The sequence below is a fragment of the Castor canadensis genome, chromosome 17 (genome assembly GCF_047511655.1).
Source record: "Castor canadensis chromosome 17, mCasCan1.hap1v2, whole genome shotgun sequence".
Taxonomy (NCBI): Eukaryota; Metazoa; Chordata; class Mammalia; order Rodentia; family Castoridae; genus Castor; species Castor canadensis.
The window spans coordinates 55,867,619-55,888,424 of NC_133402.1; the positions used below are offsets into that span (position 1 = coordinate 55,867,619).

At 40.2% G+C, this 20,806-nt stretch overlaps 2 protein-coding genes across 18 annotated transcripts in view; one reads left to right on the forward strand and one right to left on the reverse strand.

The window, feature by feature from the left end:
* Nucleotides 1-949: 949 nt before the first annotated feature.
* Anapc13 (anaphase promoting complex subunit 13) lies at nucleotides 950-8,253 on the reverse strand. Of its 3 annotated transcripts, XM_074059537.1 has the most exons (4): nucleotides 8,115-8,242; nucleotides 7,774-7,982; nucleotides 5,155-5,280; nucleotides 950-1,444 (listed from the first exon to the last, which is right to left on the reverse strand). In XM_074059537.1, the coding sequence occupies exons 3-4, from the start codon at nucleotides 5,251-5,253 to the stop codon at nucleotides 1,319-1,321; spliced, it is 225 nt and encodes a 74-aa protein (XP_073915638.1). In that variant the 5' UTR covers nucleotides 5,254-5,280; nucleotides 7,774-7,982; nucleotides 8,115-8,242; the 3' UTR covers nucleotides 950-1,318. The 3 variants fall into 3 exon arrangements, with proteins under 3 accessions (XP_073915638.1, XP_020025902.1, XP_073915639.1); XM_020170313.2 differs by lacking the exon at nucleotides 7,774-7,982 and having other exon boundaries at nucleotides 8,115-8,253; XM_074059538.1 differs by lacking the exon at nucleotides 8,115-8,242 and having other exon boundaries at nucleotides 7,701-7,889.
* The window catches only part of Cep63 (centrosomal protein 63), a 60,129-nt gene continuing 47,379 nt past the window's right edge, over nucleotides 8,057-20,806 (forward strand). For 4 of the 15 annotated variants that reach the window (XM_074059528.1, XM_074059531.1, XM_074059530.1 and 1 more), the window contains exons 1-3: nucleotides 8,368-8,625; nucleotides 16,404-16,472; nucleotides 17,408-17,585. In XM_074059528.1, coding sequence (XP_073915629.1) covers nucleotides 8,474-8,625; nucleotides 16,404-16,472; nucleotides 17,408-17,585 — 399 coding nt within the window. In that variant the 5' untranslated portion in view covers nucleotides 8,368-8,473. The other 11 variants (XM_074059521.1, XM_074059522.1, XR_012443188.1 and 8 more) reach the window with 9 other exon arrangements.

Consider the following 20,806-nt stretch of genomic DNA (forward strand, 5'->3'; position numbering starts at 1 on the left):
CTTCTCGGATAAGGGTCATAAGCCAAGCAGACAACCCAAAAGCTATTGTATAGACATCATGGTTCTGTTTTAGTTGAAATCAAGACAATGTTCATTTTACTGGTCTACCAATATTCCAGGGAAAGACTGGATTTATATACAATTGACAGGTTTTAGGTGTGTTATATATTACACACCACAAACAAGTTGTTGGGAAGACGACATTTAATATGAATATGAAAGAACTGTGGCTTTTCAAAGATTTTTTTTTTGAAAAGTTTAGTCTCCTCTTGGCATAATTTTGTCCCCCCCAATGAACTAGGTTATCTTTTCTCAGTTATTGAAGGGACACTGCCTTGGGGTCTTTATTCTGAAGAGGACTTATTTCTAGGCAGATCAATGAAGCAGAGGGAGCTTAGCCTGGATGTGTGTGGATTATAGGAGGGCTGCTTTAATCTTTCTAGGTGAAATTCTAAGATTAGCTCATTACTTCTTCCTCCTAAAAGCTACATAAACAAAAATACCAGTAAAGAAGGGTGAGAAGAAGTAACTGCAGGAGATAGAAATGCATGAATGTATGTGGCAAACTATAAATTTCCATACAAATGTAGCACTAAATATTGTGCTACATTATTTAGTACTAAATGTGCTAAATAATGTGTTTTGGTTATATCTGAAGGGTTTTGAAAATAAAAGATGCCATTTCTGAATAAAATCATTGGTCGGTCCATCTAGCCAAAGAACCTTTCCAGTGGCACCAAAGGCAGCAGTAGTGAGAGCAGAGGTGACTATCAGATAACTTTTTAATCTGAAAACTTATCTAAAGTTTGAAAATAGCCTGGGAATCATAGGAATCCCAGTAACCAGTGAATGGGACGCCTATATAAGGCATATTTATCTCCAGGCTAAATCTAGTCAGAATGCCTCTGAAGTGGGGAAATATGGGAAGTCAATAACTCTCATGCCTGGCTTCTTTCTTTGTCTTTCTCTTTTATATTTTCAACCACCTGTGTCACAGGACACATATAAGTATTTTGGAAATGTTACACTTTGATATGAAGTTTTGAGGCAAAATCAGAGTTCAAAACAAATGTTTAAGCAATTACATTCAAACACAAAAAACTGAATGAAGAATTTTAGGTTTACAGAGCTAAATATTTTGCATTCCTGAGAAATCTCAGTTTCTCATTCTGAGTATTTTCATTGCACTTTGCTGCTACAAACTAAGTGGGTATACATTTTTGAGTGTTGACTTATTACTCAAAGATTTGAATTCAGAGACTGAAAGAAAATATTTTTTATCTACATTTTTCTGAAAAATCCATCCTCAAGAAGGAGCCTAGTTTCCAATGGGGGGAACATTCTCATGGAGATACTGTAAGGCCAAGTCTGTCCACTTCATTTCTTGTTCTTTCACAGATTCTGTGGTGCCACCGTTGTCTTGTTCAGGTTCAGGAAGTTCATTCTGAAAAGGTACAGTAGAAATTCAGAACAACAATCTGACTCAAGGGCACCTGGAATCAAAGCCTGTGAGTTCCTTGGAACAGGCAACACACAACTATGTGTGTACCTAAAGAAAGAGCTGAGAAGCACCGCTCCAATGTGGCCTGGTCTGTCTTAGGAAGGAACCATGGGCACTGTCACTGGCATTTGTGCAGAGGCAGGATGGCAAAGGGACTGAGGGCAGAGGCTTCTGGCAGTCAATCAGGATTCAAGCCCAAGACTCTACCATTTGCTGCGTTACTTGGGCAGGCTGTTCAAACCTGTGGGGCCTTTGTTTCCTTTTTTGGCAAATGGGAGAAAAAGCAACCATCATCCCATAGGACTTCTGTAAGGAGTAAATGGGGTAATATAGACTTAGGGCGTAGCACTGTGTGGGCATCCAGAGCTCCAGGGATATCTGCTGTTATTATGAGTGGCTACAACACTGAAGAGACAATACTAAGTCTTTTTTGAGAGTGTGCTTTAAAATCACACTAGATTTTCTGGCATATTCATTAAATACAGGAAATTTATCAAGAAATTATGCTGCACCCAACATGCTTGTTGCAACAAAGGTAGAGGTGGTGAGGGACACTAAAATTTAACGGGATAGAGATCTCCCCCTAGTGGTGAAGTAGGGCAACATAAAACTCGGCAAACACCAATTCCCACTTAACGAGTTTTCTTACAATGGTAAACCACTGAATTTTCATGTGAAGGTTTTTCTCCTTTAGAGTTATGTTCAATATGTATTAAATGATATTTACTTATACAATGTACAAGTGTATCTGACTCACATACATCTTACTTTCCAAATTTAAGACTGAGAGTCAAACATACCTGTACATATTTGAAAGAGCTATCATTCTCTAGTAAACATAAAAAGAAGCTTGGTCTAACAATTTGTTAATGAAGTATAACATTTGTTAATGAATTATTTAATTCAGAGGCAGACGATTCTGCTTAAACTCATCTGTGATATGCTTTCTAAAAAAAAATGTGTCTCTCGTTTGGTGAATATTGTCTCTTGCAATGAATACCAGTGCATAAAAATTGCATATGTGCCTACACAGCCAAGTATAATAAACACAACCATTGGCTGGAACTCTTCGCAGCTACTCCTATAAAAAAGAGGAATCTATTTCCCCAGTCTTGCATTTGGACTGAACATGTGACTTGCTTTGGTGAGCAGAATGCCGCTGTGGTATTAGTGAGCTGTTCTATGAGACTCTGCAGTTCCCTCTGATACTGCTTTCAGTCCCAAGGCTGAGAAATCTAGACTAGCTTGCTGAATCATGAGAGAACAAGGCCCAGTCACCTCATCACCCAGGGACATCCTGCTGACTGCCAGTCATGTGAGATCATCCTGGCTCACCCAACCCCTAGCCAGTCTACTGGTTCAGAGCACAACACAGCAAGCCTAGCGTAGATTACCTGAGTTGGTACGGACGGGAAGACCTACTAGCTGAGTGATAAAACTGTGAGATAAATAGTTGTTGTTTCTAGAAAAAGCTAAATTGATGTGCACAGACTGCTTTAGAATTTCAAGACAAGGAAAGGTATGGATTAGCAACAGGGCCAAGCTACCACCTGGAAGTCAGCAGGGAAATGCCCCTTTTCCTCATTCCCTATCACATAAATGGTCCCCAAATCTTGCTCTATAGAACTTGGTAAAGTCTCCACTATTTTGTTGTTGTTGTTCCAGTCCTCCGCCCCTTGACCAGACCACTGCAATAGCTTCTTACTCGGTCTCACTAGCTGAATCTCCAGACCAGGCCATCTCTACCCATGCTGCTAATGTGATTTTCTAAAAGCCAAATCTAAGCACGGCAGTCTTGCTCTGAAGACCATTTATACCTAGATATCCAGAGGATGAGGACTAAGTCTGGCAACAAATACCCCTCTACAAACCTGTGTCCAACTTTTGTGCCTACTTATGTCACAAGTGCAATCCGCCATCCCCCCGAATGTCTCACTATCTCCCAAAACCTGCACCTGTCATTTCCCTCTGCTGGGGTTCTCTCATCTACCCCACTAAACTTTTGGTCATACCAGGCAATCAGTCACTACACTACATGGCTGTTCGCAGCCCACTTAGACTATTTTATCATTATAATTAATTATTTATGTGTGTTGCCTACTTAGGAATCCTCCACCCCACACACACTCAGGGCACAAACTGTATCTTATGTTCATACGTTCACATGGTCTTATGGCATATAGTAGGCTTTGAAGAAATGTGTGTCAAATGAGCGAATGAACAAAAGCTTACAAGACAGGATTTGGAGCTTCGCAGGCCTAGGTGTGAAGTCCAACTTCCCAGCTACCAGCCTTGGGGTGAGCTCCCCTTCTGATCCTACTCTTTGCCTGCAAATGCAGACGATACCATCTCCTTTACAGATTAGAAAGAATGTAAGTCTTCAACATCAGTCCATAGTATAAAACTGACACTCAATAAATGGCAGCTATATTTCTAATAAGGATATAATATAGTCTTATTATGCTCTTTCTTTTCACTATTTTCCTAAACTTAAACTAAATTGACTTATTATTTGATAAGTATATTACTCATTGATTATATTACTATTTGTTGTTCTTAAATGAACATGTGGGTGAGCTGAATATTTTATATCTCTGTAAATAGCAGCAGCAGACAATATCCCTGTAAGTCATATTTTATTAACTGCTCTTCTCAGAGCAGCTGGCACACTTTAAAGAAGTCTTCAGACCCTGTTCTTCTTATTGTTAGGCCTCTGTGACGTAAATGAGAGCTTTAATAAACATTTCTACAAGCAAAATTTGGGGATTATTTATTACATGAGATTCAGCAAGTTCCATTCTGGAGAGAAGTCCAGTGATTAGGAAAGAAAAGAGGAGTCTATTGGCCTAATTGCAAAAGAAGAAAAGCCAGCTATCTTCTGAATATTTTCTATAGAACCTAGCATAGGTGTGTGTCCCAAGAATGTGGGTTTATAAAGATTTCTATAGACTGACAAGACAAGGCAGGGAAATAAGAAACATATATGCTATTACTTCTTGTTTCTCCATGTCATATATGCTAAACTTTCATTATTTGCTTTACCTCTGGCTTTGGTGTGGTAGACAGAATAAGGCTCAGAAAATGTGGGCTCCAGGTCAGGAGTGTTGGCCCAAGTCTGCAATCCTAGCTACTCAGGAGGCAGAGATTAGGAGGACAGAAGTTTAAGGCCAGTTTAGGAAAAAGTTAGCAAGATCCTACCGCCGCTAACAAGCCAGGTGTGGTGGTGGTGCCCTTGTGATACCTGGGCACAGGCAGGAAAATCAAGGTTTAAGGCAGGCCCTGGGCAAAAATGCAAAACTCCATCTGAAAAATAACTAAAGCAAAAAAGGGCCGAGGACATGGCACAGGTGGGAGAGTGCACACCTAGCATGTGCAAAACCCCAAGTTCAAAGCCAGTACCACCCCCCCCCCCAAAAAAAAATCTGAGCTCCAATCTTGGTATAATCCCTGAGCTGGTCATGTCAGTTCTCTGAAGCCCATTTCTCTTCAATTAGAGATAAGCTAGCTGCTCTCCAGAGGCTTCTAGAGTTAAAGAATGCTACAGCTTTGATTTCTTTGTCTGACTAGTTCACCTTCCATTGATATCCCACCTCCACAAGGTTTTTGTAGCTCATGCCTTGAACCCATCATCCTCAGCCCAAATTCTAACCTACCAGTGGTATCGCGACATCTTCATAGGGCAGCTTGTCTTCTCGCCAAGCATCATCAATCAGGTCCAAAATCCTTCCATCCCTCTGTACCTCACTGTCCATTTTCCTGCAGCTTTGACCTTGTCAGACCTGTAAGTCAAAGAGGTTACTTCAATGTGAGGACTGAGGAGATGGTGTGATCCAGTGCCAGGATTTTTTTGTTCAACATCCCCCTGGGAAAGGCTCATCTTGTATAGGTCAGGTGACAATTTATTTGTAAGATCACAGTTCTCCCACATCAGCTGACAAGTGCTTTAGAGTGTATACCTGTCCTTTGCTCAAACCTTGGCATTCTTAGGCACAGGAGCTAATGATCATACTGAGATAACACTGAGCTGGGATGTGCCAGGTGACCAACCAGCGGCCTGACACAAATCGTCAAGGCAAGAACAATGCTGGCAGTGGAATTTATATGGAAAAAATGGCTTCCTTTCTTAAGAAAGCATCCAGGCTGAGCTCTGAAAGGAGTACCTCCAGGTGCACAATAGTGCAGAACTCCAGGCTGCTCCAGTTTCTGCCTCCCTTTGGGGTCTCTTCCCTTTTTTCTTGTTTGGTGGTACTGGCTTTTGAACTCAGCGCCTGCTTGCTAGGCAGGTACTCTACCACTTAAACCCAACTTTTTTGTTTTACGTAATTTTTTAGATAGGGTCATGTTTTTGCCTGGGGCTGGCCTCATAGGTGTAACCCACTATACCTGGTTTGTTGGTTGAGGTGTGGGGTCTTGCTAACTTCTTGTGTGGGCTGGGTTTGAACCTCTATTTTCTAGATCTCCACCTCCTGTGGAGCTGGTATTACAGCTGTGAGCCGCTGGGCCAGGCCTTCCCTGATTTTTAATGCTACACTCCCTTCAATGTCTGGTCCGAGTGGTCAGGATGTTTACTTAGCTCCCTGAGTATGGCTCATTCCTCAGTTTTCTCTTAAAACAACTACAATGTAATCTAAAGAGCTGGTCAGCTCAGAGAGGACTTCTGAGTTTCCTGTTTCTAAGTTTGGGCCCTGTCTCATCAAAGACATCACCTTAGGTGCTCCCTGCTACAAAGTGGCAATCTCAAAGGCTCTGAAGTCAGTAGCACAGTGGTACTTTCAACCTCTCCTAGTTTCTGAGATGATGGACACACACACAAGAAGTAATTTTTGGGAGTTGAATTCAACTCTGTCATACAAGTCTGTACTTGTCTCCAATAGTGTAATGACAAGATAGCCTTACGTGTGTGATAACTATAACCCAGGCTGGGGTGGGGATTTTTTCTTTTTTTTTGGTGGTGGTATTGGAGTTTGAACTCAGGGCCTTCACATTTGCTAACAGGCTCTCTACTACTTGAGCCACACTCCCAGCCCTTTCTGCTTTGGTTCTTTTAGGTAAGGTCTCATGTTTTTTTGCCCAAGGGGGCATGGACCACAATCCTCCTATGTATGTCTCTCAAGTAGTTGAGATGACAGCTACGAACCAACACACTGTGGTTTTGGAGGGGAGGTGTCTTGCTGACTCTTTGCCTGAGCGGGCCTCAAACCTTGATCCTCCAGACCTCTGCCTCTCAAGTTGCTGAGATTACAGATGTGAGTCACTGTACCTGCCCTGGGGAAGGGGTTTTTGACATGAGTATTGATTCAGGAAAAAAGGTTCACAGCTAATGCAGCCATCAGTGAACCTGGTGAGGTTTTAACGTTTTACTTGGAATTCATCCAGTACCACCCAGTGGATAAGTCAAACAAGTTGAAGAATATGTCAGTAGAAAACCTTTGTCCTTGCTGCTCAGTCCCATGGAATCCCCTCATCCACTCCTCTGATTTAAATCTGCAGATTTTCCCAGACCCATATAGATTTCACTTTTTTGTAAAGTTTCATCAAATCACTCCAGCTTCGGCAAGATTTCTGTCTTTGAATGCTTGCTTCTTGTCCTACCTATACCCATTAAACAAGTTAGGTCAACTTCGTGGCGATTGATAACTTGGGAATTACTGTCTCCAACTGTTATCTATACATTTTGCACAAATGATTCCTTAGCAGTTCTTCCCACAATTTGGCCTCACTAGTTTTTCACCTGTCCCTCTTCAAAAACACTTCCAACTTCGTCATGCTTTCCACCCTCTGCATTTAAAAGCCCCTTTCGTTATCCCTAATGCCCACTCTTCCTTCCTAACACAAAAGGAACAGCAGCTCTTCAGGGTCACCTCATTTCCAGGGTGAAGAGCTAAGTTACTTCACCTCTAAGGGCCTGGAAAACAGGGAAGCATCAAGACAGGCGATGCTCAGGTCCCGCCCACTGTCCCAAACACTGGCCATTTCCAGTTTCCTAAACAAACTGTTCTTAGGCATGTGACAGTCTCAAAGCCTGGAATGCTCTCTTTTTTCCCCCCTCATTTTTCCCGCTAGCCCACCGTCTAAAAAATCTTAGCTCCTAGGCGGGGTCTTTCAGAGGACGTCCTCCAAACCCCAGGCAGAGAGCGCAGCCAGAACCCAATTCTCCCCCCAGTCCCATAGATCCCTGGGCGCAGGGCATGACACCAACCGAGGACCCTGTCACCCTGCCCAGATATGTCTTTCCAGACAGGCGATGCGTGCGTCCCCCGAGACAGACATACGTTTTACAGCTTTGTAAACATGCATTTCTACGACGAAAGCAGGCGAACTTTTCCCGGCTCTCGAACTGAGCCTCGCAGGCCCCCATCGTCCGTACCACGGCGTGAGCACGCCGCTTCCGGCCCGGAGGCTGGCTACACCAAAGCGGAAGCACAGAGGGGGAGGTCTAGCTTCGCCACGCAGGTTCTTTTCCATGCGACACGGTGTGCAACTGAGAAAATGAACACGAGAGCGGGGTGAGGGCATAGGCCTCGCCCGCTGGGCGCGCAGAGACGGTGACGCTCAGGCATGAACGCGTTCCCGTCCCTCTGAGACCAAGGCCCGAAGCATGGGGAACCCTTACCCGCAGAAGGCGCACCAGGTTCTTCCAGACCACGCCCCCAGGGCACGTGACGCGCGGGCGCTGCTCTGAGAGTCCGGATGTGGGTGAGCCCATTTGCTCTCGCGTAGGGGAGGTCGGAAGAAGACTGTATAAAAGTGAGGGGGCAGTGGGCGAAACGAACGTGCCGACGCCGGAGGCTGGACGTAAGCTTGGCGGTGGCGCGCGTGCGCGGCCCCGCCCCAGGTAACGCCCGGAAGGCCCGGAGCCGCGCTCGTGGTAGTCCTGTAACCGCCTGTGCGCACGGAGGACAGGGGAGGGGCCAGCGTGCCCTGGTCCCTAGGCGGCCCTGGCCGCTGTGGTGCCGCTGACTTTTCGGCCGCATGGCTCGCGGCTGGTCCCCGCCGCCGTCCGCGAGTCGCCGCTGCCGGTCCGATTCCGCTGCGGCTCCCTGCCCCTCCGCCTGGCGGCCTCCGCCCTGCGGCCTAGAGAAAGCGGGCATGGCGCCTCCCGCTGCTGCCTGCGGCCCAGCCAGGTGGTCAGCCCTTCCCGGGCCGGGCCGGGCCGCGGGGGCGCCCCGGAGGATACGGGTGGGCAGGCCGCCCCGGAGCCCCGTCTTCCCGCGGAGCCCACTTTTTTTAGGGGGGGACTCCGCACCACCCCCGGAGCTCCTGCTTCGGGGCGACCTAGCCATTAACGGCAGGTGATGCCGGCTCATTCATGATGCGACATTACAGTTAGCAATTTTTTAAAAGTGAGCTGGTTTAAACGTTACTATTTAGCACGAGAGGTACGGAATGTGGCAGAAATCGTGAAGGACTGAAGTTGGGGACTTAGTGCTGGCTCCGTGCATACAAAATCGGGGATGGGAAATATTAAGTGAAGGTTTTAAAGGGACAGGTTCCTCCCTCTTCTCCCCCCTTCTCTTTCCTTAATTATTTTTTTTTAAGCAAGGATTTTTTTTTTTTTAACTATAGCAGGATGAAGGAGAAGTGGGGGGAAAAGGGAGAAGCACTTTATACTTCCTACTCAGGAAATGGGAGTAAAGACTTCAGCAGTTTCTTGACACTTTAATGGTGAAGATAACGGAACAGCAAGTCTAGATCCAAAACAAAGTCAGGGAGCATGGATGAGTGATGTTGGAGACGACTTTTCAGTTAAGGTTACTGTAATGTAACTATTTATAACCGTACATGTGTAATACGGTTTTCATTATAGTTATATTGTGGTACATGTATTTGCATAAAGTAGCTTCCCCCAGCCTTATTACATCTGCCTCCTTAGACCTATTAATTTTTAAACATTTCTTTAATAAAGCAGTCTTATAGAGGTGTCTTTTAAACAGTTCTTCATATACTTGCGTTTAGTTTTTATGTGAAGAGGAAGGTAGGGATCATTGACTACACATCTTTAGGTATCTACATTTAGACTTAATAGCTGTAGCTTAATGATATAATAAAGCGTGCATTTTTTTTATTTGGAATGCAGTGGCAACTTTAAATTAATTTTTATCCTGAGCCCCTTGTCTTTTGACTATATCATTACAAAGATCAGAATAGTAAAATGGGTTAGGGATTTGCAAACGTTCAGACACACAGCCCTTTAAAATGTACGTAGATTCAAGTTTTAAAAACTATTTGTGAAAATTATGTATATTCATTGGACTGGTGCTCTTTTCTCCTGTAGTGAGGTAGAAGACCTTTGCCTGGTCCCTCCTCATCTCATTGTGTGGTGGCAGATGATGTCGCACACTTTTGTCATAGCTGTTTTCCCTCCCAAGAGCTAGGTTTATTTCAGTTTTAACAAAACCACAGTACTATCTTTACATTTACATGAATGAATATTCTGTAATGCCAGTATCCAATCAGAGTTGAGATTTCCCCAGCTGCCCCATATCTGTCTTTAGCTTGTTTGGATCCAAATTCCAGAGAGTCACTTGCTGCCTTTAAAATATTTTAACCTATAGCAGTTCCTTCACCTCCCCCCTTTTCTTTACCCTTCTGACTTTAGCTAATTGTGCCATGTGGTACCCTTTAACGTGTACCTCTAGTCCCTTTGTGTCCTCTCAGCAGTTGCTAGATCAAGCATTACTCTATCCAGTATAGTAGCCATCAACCAGCTGTGTTTAATTAAAGTGAAATAAAATGAAAAGTTCAGTTCCCTTGTTGATCAGCCACATTTGAAGTGCTCAGTAGTTATAGGTGTCTGTTGGTTACTGTTTGAACAGTGCCAGTGTAAAGTATTTCTCTAATTGCAGGAAGTTCTGCACCAGTGATACAGAAGCTTGATTAGAGTCAACATTTGAAGGGGGGGGTTCAAGAAGACTTCATAGATGTAGATTTCAGATTATGAAAATGTACTTTCTGTTGCATTAATTTTCAGAAAGGCAGGTAATGTCTGAGTTCTCTCCTTTTGTGATGTTAAGATTTTTCTGTGTAGTGGGTTTCAGTGACCAATCCATCTACCGTGAAATTGTCCAAAAGCCTTTTACTTCACGGGGAAATCATTTCCTAGATTAGCAGCGCCTGTAACTATTACTGCAGAAAAAGCTGCAAAGTGGTGGTTTTCTGATTCTTTCATCCCTTTAGTATTTATTAGCTGGGACTATTTAGAAGAACTTTCCCTCATCAGCTGTTTGACTACCCTGAAATACAGTTTGTGCAGAGAAGGCAAGGAAAATGCTTAATTCTTTCCCTCTATTTTCAGACTACAGTAATGAGTTGGTGGCCTAGCGACCTCCAAAGGTAACCATGAGGACTTTTGCTTTTTTACTTTTAAAAAATTATCATCATGAACTTATGACTTTAATGTATTCAAATTGTCTCAACATACTACAATCATTATTTTTTTGATATCAAAATTGATTTTGATACCCAAAGATGGAAATTATCCAGTGGGAGCCCTGTTAAGTTGGCTACTATTCCATTTGATAGATCAGTAGTTTTGATAATTTCCTTGCTTTCTGGTAAAACTTATTCCTGGCTCATTTGTACATTTCTGGCCTTCAGAGTCCTGGCCCTTTGAGTGGGAGGTGGTATTTAGAGAGCACAGTGTGTGGGAGAGAGTTGTTCCTGCTACTAGGTTGGTCATTGATTTTAGGATTTACAGTGGCCAGAGTTGAAAATTATGTTTTTAAAAAAGGGATGAAGAAGATTGAAGTATGATACATAAAACATAATGAAACCTGCCAAACACTTTAAAAAGGGGGTAAGAGAAGGGAGTAAGGGAGTAAGTCCACCCCCACAGAGGGGCTGGACTTGTTCAAAGTACACTGTACATGTCTAAGGAATTGTCACTGTATGCTAATTGAAAAATAAAATTAAAAAATACAGAGCTCACACTTTCCAATTTAAACTTAATTTTGTAGGTTTTTAACATTTTATATTTGCATATTTTTCTCTTGCTGAAAATCTTGATACTTAATCCCATTAATATAATTAGTTTTTAAAATCCTGTGTTACGTATAAAGATTACAAGTGAATGATACTACTTACTAGCAGTGCAATCCTGAATAGCGCTTGGGATTTTTTGCAGTTTGTTTTCGTCCTTAGGATGTATGCTGCTAGGGTGTGCACAGTAAAATTGCTGTGTTGTGAGGGTGTAGAAAAGCCATTTGTCTGTGGTTAGCGGTCAACTTGGTATCCAGCTGATGGTTGATTTATTTCATATTGTTTCTAGTTTTAAACAAGGTTCATATAGAGAAGTTTAGCTTTCATTCCTATTTCTTCCATCCTTATTATGTCATCCCTCCTCAAAGGTATTGTTTCTAGTAGCTTTTGGCTTATTCTTGCATTAAAAATGTACCTAAATATGCACACACATACACCCAGGACTTCTTTCCTTAGATAAGAACATGTTGTGGGTACTATTTTGTTTATTACCTTGTAATAGATCCCTCCCTAGAAGCACGTAGTGATTTTTATCCCTTTTTACATTTTCATAGTATTCTGTTGGTGAATATTTGACTAATCTTTGTTGGTAAGCATTTTGGTGTTTCCTACTTCACAAATAATGCAGCAGTGAATATCCTTTATGCATATTTTATGTTTTTGTCATTTTTTTGGGAATAGATTACTAGAGGAAACACTTTGGATCAAATGGTAAATCTCAATCAGTCAATCAACCAGTCTTGCATTTCTACCTACAATGTATGTGAGTGCCTATTTTCCCATAGCCTTATTATCCAAGTATATTGTAAAGTTTTAAATTTTTGGTTAATCTGATACAGAAGAAAGGATTTTAATTGGCATTTCTCTTACTATGGGCAAAGCCCATATACCTTAGGTCACTTGCATTTCTTTTTCTGTATCCTGCTTGTTCATATCTCTTACACATTTTTCTAGAGATTTCTTTTTTTTTTCATAATTTTATAAGCTATTTATATATTAGGGTAATATTAAACCTTTGTGATAAAACTTGCGAATATTTTTGTCATTTTTCTGTTAGCTTTCCTTATGGAATTTTTCATGTAAAAGTTTAAGTACTGATAATTCTTAGTTTTTGTCATTATTCTTTCTGGATTTTGAATCATAGTTTGGGCAATCTTCTTTAAAAAATTATCTACCTTATCTGCTGATTTTTTTCTTCCTTAAGTTTATAGAGGAGCTTTTCTGGGAAACAGTCAATATTGTTGATTGCTCATTGGCCATAGTTTATGAGCTGAAGTGTACCTGAGACAGCCACAGATCTGTGTAGTTACAATGACACCAAAGTAAAGGGACAGAGCTGCATTATCCTCCTCAGGCAGGCATTATCCTTCTCTTAGTATGTATACATTTATTCATAATTGTAGGCGTAATTTTTTTCTTTCTGTGTGTCATGAGTAATTTGATGTTGGGCATATTTTCCTAATCTGTAAAAGGTTAAGAGGCCTTTAAGTGCATTCTAGTTCTTAAATCCTAATATGTTAGTGAATTTCAAAGATTTGCTTTTTATTAGACATCCTATTTATATTTTTTAAGATTTAAATTGTTTTCCCTGTTCCCTAAACTTGAAGAAAAAAAAAAACACCTTGTATTTTCTTGAACCATTCATTTCCAAATTTCACTGATATAAAATAGTCTTCATTTCAAATGCCTGTTATAATTAATAAATTCTCTTGTTGATGTCTGCCTGCAGACATGAGTAAGATTGTATCAGTTACAGAAGCTTCACAGTTTCTTCTTTACCACCTTAGCACTTCATGTTAGTGTTAGGAGTAGCAAATTACTAAATTTTTTAAGTAAAATTTGTATTTGTTATACAGACACAGAATATCTAACTTTATTGAATGAGGGTCCGGTTGGTTAGGAACAGAATTAGGATGTAGCAAGGAGAAACAGCAAAGGTTCCACAGAAAATATGAGTTCCTGCTATTTACTTAATCCTAAGGAATGAGAACAGGTGGTGTTTGGCGGCTACTCAGACAGATGGTGAAGTTATTGTTAGAGGCGTTAAACATTAGTGTTGTCCTTTTCTTTCTTTCCTTTTTTTGGGGTTTGAACTCAGGGCCTCATGCTTGCTAGGCAAGTACTTTACTACTTGTGTTACATCCCCGGCCCTTTTACTTCAGTGTTGTCTGTCTGTCTCTCTCTCTCTTTCTCTCTCTCTCTCTGTCTCTCTGTCTGTCTCTCTCTCTCTTTAAATTTTTTCAGTTAGGGTTTTGCATTTTTTTCCACAAGCCTGCCTGAGACCTTGATCCTCCTACCTTTGCCTCCTGTGTATCTGGGATTACAGTGTATACCACCAAACCTGGCCTATTTTTTGGGAGGGGGGTGGGTCTTGCTAAGTTTTTCCCCAGGCTGGCCTTGAACTACCATTCTGATCTCTGCCTCCAAGTAACTGGGATTACAGGCACGAACCACAGCACCTGGCCCAGCAAGTTTATGTTCTACAAAGGATGTTGCTGGTCCAGTGCTTCCATTGTTTAAGTTCTTTGTCTTATTTTAAGTCTAAGTCTCAGTGCTAGACCATTATTTCAATTTCTGAAATGGCTGTTATGAACTATTTCATTATTGTGCTGCTGCCCCCTGGTGGTCACAAGGTGATTTCATGCTTCAGTTTAACTTTCTCACCAAAAGATACTATTAAACCAAAAGAAGATATGCTGGTATTCTCTTACCTTAGGAACTAGTCATAGGACAATCAGCCACACAGGGGAGTATCAGCATCAATTAAGATGATTTTATTTTCTTTAGTTTAAAGTGTATTAGGTTCTGCAGTTTCTTAAGTGATATTTGCATTGTGATCTTGAGACCTGAAAACTGTAACAAATTGCACATTGGCTGGGACTTGAGAGTCACAATGCCTAGGTTTGAATCTTAGCACTATAATTTGTAGTTTACCACAGCCATGTTCTTTCACCCTCTAAGTCTCACGTTCCTCAGTCAGAGTGCCTGTCTTTTCTGAGTGCTGTGAAGATTGAATTACCGGCAGTATAAAAGGCAGGTAGATCAGTGACTTTTAGCAGCTACTGTAAATATTGTTAATTATTAAATAATGTCATCCAAAGTATTAACGAACTGTGTATTAACAAATATATTACTGTTTAAGAATAACATGACCAAAAGAAGTATAATTTTAGTAGCAATAGTTCAGAATAACTGTAGTAGCACTTTCCCATATATTTAGTAAATACCCATGTAGTTTGTCAGGGGCATAATTCTTACTATAAAATTCTATTAAATTCTTAGACATTTAATTGACTTTTAGAGAAAGCTGGAAAAAAACAACCTTGGCAATTACTATTTATGCCCTTCGTGTTACAGATGCAAAAAGTGAAGTTGAAGGAGATGTAACTAGTTGGTTGCGTAAGAATGTCTCCCTGCTCTCCACTGTGTGATTCTCCCAGTTTTCTATTCTAAGAGAACTTACCATAGTTTGAAAGAAAGTGGAATAGAATGTGGGAATCTTGTTCCTTAGGTTTTTACCTTGTGTAATGTTGCTGAAATATGTCAGATAAACTAGCCAGAAGAAAATTCCTCTCTGTCCCATTTATGCATGGAGAGTTAACACTCCTTGTTAGTCCCTTTAGAAATAAATGCAAATAAGGTGCAAGGGTTGTGTTTTCCAGTCTTCTTGCCTTCTTCTTTGTCTCTGGAATGCCCTGTACATCCCTCTGTCGCCATATTTGTCGTGATGGGGAAGCATTTTTATTAAGTTTTTCAGTTGCATGCTGGACTCTTAATTCCTTAAGAAGGACCATGTCTTTCATTCCTGTGTATAAAGTGGTTAGTGTAGCACTAAATTGGTTGTGAGTAAAGGAATCTATTTTTCAGAGCAATATGATTTTATATGAGGCTTTTGGACAAAGGGGCAGAACCTCCGCAGCCCTGTCTTTGGTCATTGTCTAAAGGCTATAATTTAGGGTTGAGGCTTTGAAGCTTAAGGAAAGAAAGCAGTTTCTTAGGAAGGAAACATGGCCTGATAATTTATAATGAGAGGCAAGAAACCTAGAGCACATGCTGCTCCTTGGTACTTCTGAACTTAAGGGTCATTTGCCCTTTCTCACTCCACTCTCCTTCGCGACAGTCTGTTCTGTCTCCCTCACTTTTTCTGCTAGTCCTGCAGCTATGATCTGTTTGCCCAGGTAGGGTAAGGCAGAAGAAGGAGAGGAGGCAAGGTGAATTTAGCCAAGGGCTCTAGTTCATGCCATGTTGAAACACTAAGATCTGGAGCTATAGAAGTGAATAAAATTGGTTTTCTGCCCTTGAGCGATGAGTGGTCTACAAGGGAAAGAGGATGTGCAAAAACTTTATTTTCAACTCTTAAGTAATTTGTAACTCCTGTGAAAAAGTCTGTGATGAGGTACAGTGGAGGGAGGATGTTCCAGGAAGCACTGGGTGTGCCTTTCCCATGGTGAAGACCAGAGAGCTTAATCTCAATGCATTCCACCTTTTTGTAATATCTCTTATTTTGAAAAAGAAATTTGTAGTTCTTTGTGAAATAGAACTGTTCTTTTCCTCTGATGGGTGTGGCTTCCAATTTCTCCCTCTCATTTTGTAAGAGGGTTGTGTCAGTGTTCCTTGCTAGAAAGACCCCTGGCCTCCCGCCCCTAGACACTAGGAACTAGGTATAGAACAATGAAATATTTGATAGTCATGCTGGGAGAGTCAACAACAATTAGGATAACTTCATTTTCTGTTAGTCTAAAACGTATTTGGTTCTGACAATTTTTAAGTGATAATCTTTGCTTTTATAGTCATATAAGAAGTGCTGCATTTTTCATTGTGATTTGTATGCTGACATTCCTGTTCTTAAAGTTGGAATGTTAGAATTTAGCACAATGAATTTTGTCATGACATTTTTCTTGTGGTTTTTGTTTTGTTTTCTCAGTTGCTGCAGCAAAGGGGATTTAGTGATGGAGGCTTTGTTGGAAGGAATACAAAATCGGGGGCGTGGTGGGTAAGTTTTATTTTGACTTTGAATGCTGCCTCACCGCAGTTCATAGAGCATATCTGAGTTATTTATGCCTTTGACTATGCTATGCTTTGGGTGCAGAAGCAAAAGTGATGAGCAAAAGCTGAGTGGATCCATGTCATGTTTGTGGACAGCATCTCTCCTTGGGATGCTTGCTTCGTCTCAGCAATGTGAAGCTTAAGTTTTCTACTCTCAAAAGCAAAATTAAAATTACAGAGGTCTGTGACACGTAGAACACATGATTTTTTGAAAAAGTATTTAAACCTTAGTAGTTAGAGCTTTTAGTGGGCATTCCTGGAAACATCTTTGAATCTGATATGTCCACGTTCATCTGTTTCACCTCTGCAAAGTGTGGCATCTCCTGAAAGATGACATTAGTAAGTTTACAGTAGAAAGGTAGCTTGCGGTAGGTTTCTAATAAGGAAGAAGAAATAGTTCAAATAAGGGAAGAAATAGTTGAACTAAATCTGGCTCAAGGATGAATTTCTTGAAACAACTCTTAAAGTTGAATTACCACTTTACTGCACAATAGCTTGCTTGCTTCCAATGCCTTTTATTAGCTAGATAAGAGTGTGCCATAGGCTTGCCTGGATTCTTTCTAAAAACTTCCCTAAAATATTACAGAAGATCTCCCTGTTAGCTGTGGAAGTCTCACTCCACAAGCCATACCTACAATGTCAATCTGTGTTTGACCAAATGACTTAGGTTTTAGGTTTCTCATTAAAGGAGGGAAAAACAATTTATGGGATAAGTAACCTTAATATGAGCAATGAAAGCAAAATCTCAGGAATACTGTTCCTTGTTTCTGATAGTTTATTATTGACGTTGTTCCTTAAGTGGGCTTAGTCTGCTGTATTTTTGTATGTGAAAGATGAAAAGCCACTTGGACATATGTTCTGTATTTGGTCTATTATTTTCAGGGGTTTTTTGACATCTTGTGAAGCAGAACTTCAAGAGCTCATGAAACAGATTGACATAATGGTGGCTCATAAAAAATCTGAATGGGAAGGCCAGACACATGCTCTAGAAACTTGCTTGGACATCCGTGATCGGGAACTTAAGACACTCAGGAGCCAGTTGGATATGAAACACAAAGAGGTAGAGCACTTAACTCTCTCTTTTCTTGATATTTTGACCTTAACTTTTATATTAAACGTGTTTCTTATTTGTTGAAGAAAGCATTTGGGTACCAAGTTTTTTTGTTTTTTATTCTAATTCTGATGGTTTTTTTTTTTAGAAGAAAAATTCATTGTGAAAATGTATAAAGACATTAGCTTTTATTTCAAGGACCATTTTACCTTGAACACATGTAATATATACAAAATTGTTTTTAAAAATGTAAAAGGATATCACAAATCTTTGTGTAACTTTCATCAGTTCATATCAACATGCACTGAGTTTAGTGGAAGTTGTTTTTTGGCCTTACTATATAGCTAGTTAAAAAACAAAGTTGAGGGTTGTGGGTACTGTCAGTGATAGGTTGCTTGCCTAACATGTATGAGGCCTTGGGTTTGATCCCCAGCACTGCCAAAAAAAAAAAAAAAAAAAAGTTGAGTCCTTGACTCAACAATATATTTGCCTCTTTTCCTAGATTTAAAACAAAAATCAGAGTGTGGATGTAGCTTAGTGTTAGAATGCTTGCCTAGCATTTACAAGGCCTTGAGTTTGATACCTGACACTGCAAAAAACAAAACCAAAGAAAACCCATTTAAATTTACCTTTGTTGAAAATTAAAGGAAAAGAAGAAAATAAAATTACTTACCACCCCACCATTCATTGATATTGATAATTTTTGGGAAAAGTTCAGTAGTATTTGCTGATTTCTTTTCTCATAATTTAGCTGGTACAATAGGAAGAACTACACTGAATATTGCAAGGAAAGCAGAAAGTGCAAAAGTTGCCTCTTAGGTTTTTGGCATGGATGTTAATCTGAGAAGGACCAGAGAGTTGTAGGTAAACATTAATTCCAAGCCCCCCTTTGATGTCTTTTCCTACCAGTAGGATCATAATTCATCCAGGCCGTTACCGGCTTACTCAGGTACAGTGGTGTGAGTGGTGCACGTTGAGATTATGCTTAGGTTGATGACACTTATCAGTAGTGTCATACCCAAATGAAACATAGAAATGTTTCATATGACAAGGAAAAGATTAGGCTTGTTCTTTGTGTCCAGGCATTACAGAGTAATATTGGCTATATCAAATTCAGATTTCTATAAATACGTTTACTAAACTGGAATTTTATTTTAAAGTTTAGTAGATCTTTTGAGAATACATTTTGAAATTACACCATGCAAAGCTATAGAAGAAGATGAAAAAGTACACTAAAAGATAATCACGTTAAACAATTTAGGCAGGGTCCCATGATCCTTTTCTGGTAAGCTACTTTAGCTACTACTTATTTATTTCTCTTAGGACAAAACAAAAGCAGTTATGTTTAGTAAGTTGAAGTGAAAGTGGTTTTCTGGTTAAGAAAAGCACTGCATACATGGATATCTAGGTTATTTATTTTGTTGGAAACCCATTAAAGAAATTCCCATATTTGTAGTTATGAGAATATTTAGTCACTCTGAGGCTCAGTTTGAACTTACTCCTCTGGCTTGGTTTTTATGTCAAGGGTGTTATTGCCATTACTATTGCCTCAGAGAAAAGGGATTGAATGGATGGGTTCTGTGATAAGGATTCCAAGATTACAAGTTTGCATGGGACATACAAGAAATTTAGAATTTCAGCTCTCTGGGTAATTTGCTGCTTCATTGATTGGGTTGCTAAAAATTGATTAAATCTCTAGAAGTATTTCCATGAAACACTAATAATGGGAATCTGTTTTATAGAGTTTGTGAATTTGCATTTCATTAAGATTCTTCTTTCAACATATGTTAATAATCTCATTTGAGAAGTACATGATACAAGAACTAGATATTAGGGCTTTAAATTTTTGTCGTTCTATTTGTTTGAAAAGTACAGTTAGTCCTATGGTAAGAACCAATGCTACCTAAATGACAGGTCTGTGATGAGATGAAAAACTTGCATCAGAATTATGTCCTTCTTTGAGAATGTTTTGCTGTATAAGAATGTAATTTGCTCTAAGCAGCGTGTTTCATGGCACAGTTGATTTACTTCCACTTTTAGCTCCCTCTCTTGTGCTGGATTGCTGTTTGTGACCAGCACTAGCCCCCTGCAGATCAAACAGGGAGGAGCAGTAGCGTAAACAATTCATTGTGAAAGTTAATGCTGATTTCTGATTACAGTGCTGGGGTTGGGTTGGTTTTGATGGACATTTCTACTGCTGTTATTTTATAGCTTCCTATAGGAGAGGTTGACCTGATGCAACAGGTAAGGAATTTAGAGTTCTGGCTCTGATTCTTTTTAGCTGATTGCCCTTTGACAAGTAACTTGTCTGTTTCATCGTGTGTAAAATTTAGACACAATGCATGTGTCTCAGCATTGTTGTGAAGATTGAATTATTATATAAGAAACTACTTTGAAAATTATAATTAAATGTAGCTACATTTTAATGTAGTGATAGGGCACTTGCTTAGCATGTGAGGCTCTGGGTTCAATTCCCAGCACTAGAGAAAAAGAGATACTTCAGTTCTTTCTTTTTCTATACAAATCTTGACTCCCATTTTTCTAACTAATGTCACTCCCTCACTCGCAGCATTTAACCTCGTTTTCTTTAAGAAATTTAAATTTTGTTGAGTGCCCATTATGAACCAGACACTGGTACATAAATAAATCCTTTTCTCACTTAATATTTATACTTATCATAATAAATAAAGATAAAAAACCATTTCTTAAGGCTTATAATAAAAAAAAAAAAACTACCTTTTGAACCTAGAATGATTGTTTCTCTGAGGCAGTAATTTCAATACCCATAACTCTTTCTTTTGGTATTTCTTTTTTTGTGTGTGTGTGATACTGGGGTTTGAACTCAGGGCCTACACCAGCCCTTTTTTGTGATGGGATTTTCAAGATAGGATCTCATCAACTACTTGCCTGGACTGGCTTTGAAACACAATCCTCCTGATCTCTGTCTCCTGAGTAGCTAGGATTACAGGTGTGAGCCACCGGCACCCTGCTCTTTTGGTATTTCTTTTGGTATTCTCCCATTCCTAAGTAGCATTTTATACTGCTTCCTAATTTTTTGTTTTAGCTATTTGTCTAATGACTTGCTGTTATGAAAGATGAGGGTTTTGCTGGCTTAGATATGATTGCCATCCCTTCATCCCGCCAGAAGTATATATCCTAATGTTTTGTTTGCTTAGCATTGAGTACTTGCACAATGAAGAAGGTAAGTATCATTCACCCTGAGTCAGATA

Bases quoted from the DNA above. Each gene is read 5' to 3' on its own strand.
- Anapc13 (XM_020170313.2), bottom strand. From the start codon at position 5,253: ATGGACAGTGAGGTACAGAGGGATGGAAGGATTTTGGACCTGATTGAT. The intron at 1,445-5,154 runs GTAGGTTAGAAT...GTACCTTTTCAG, and splicing joins AAGATGTCGCGATACCACTG to AATGAACTTCCTGAACCTGA.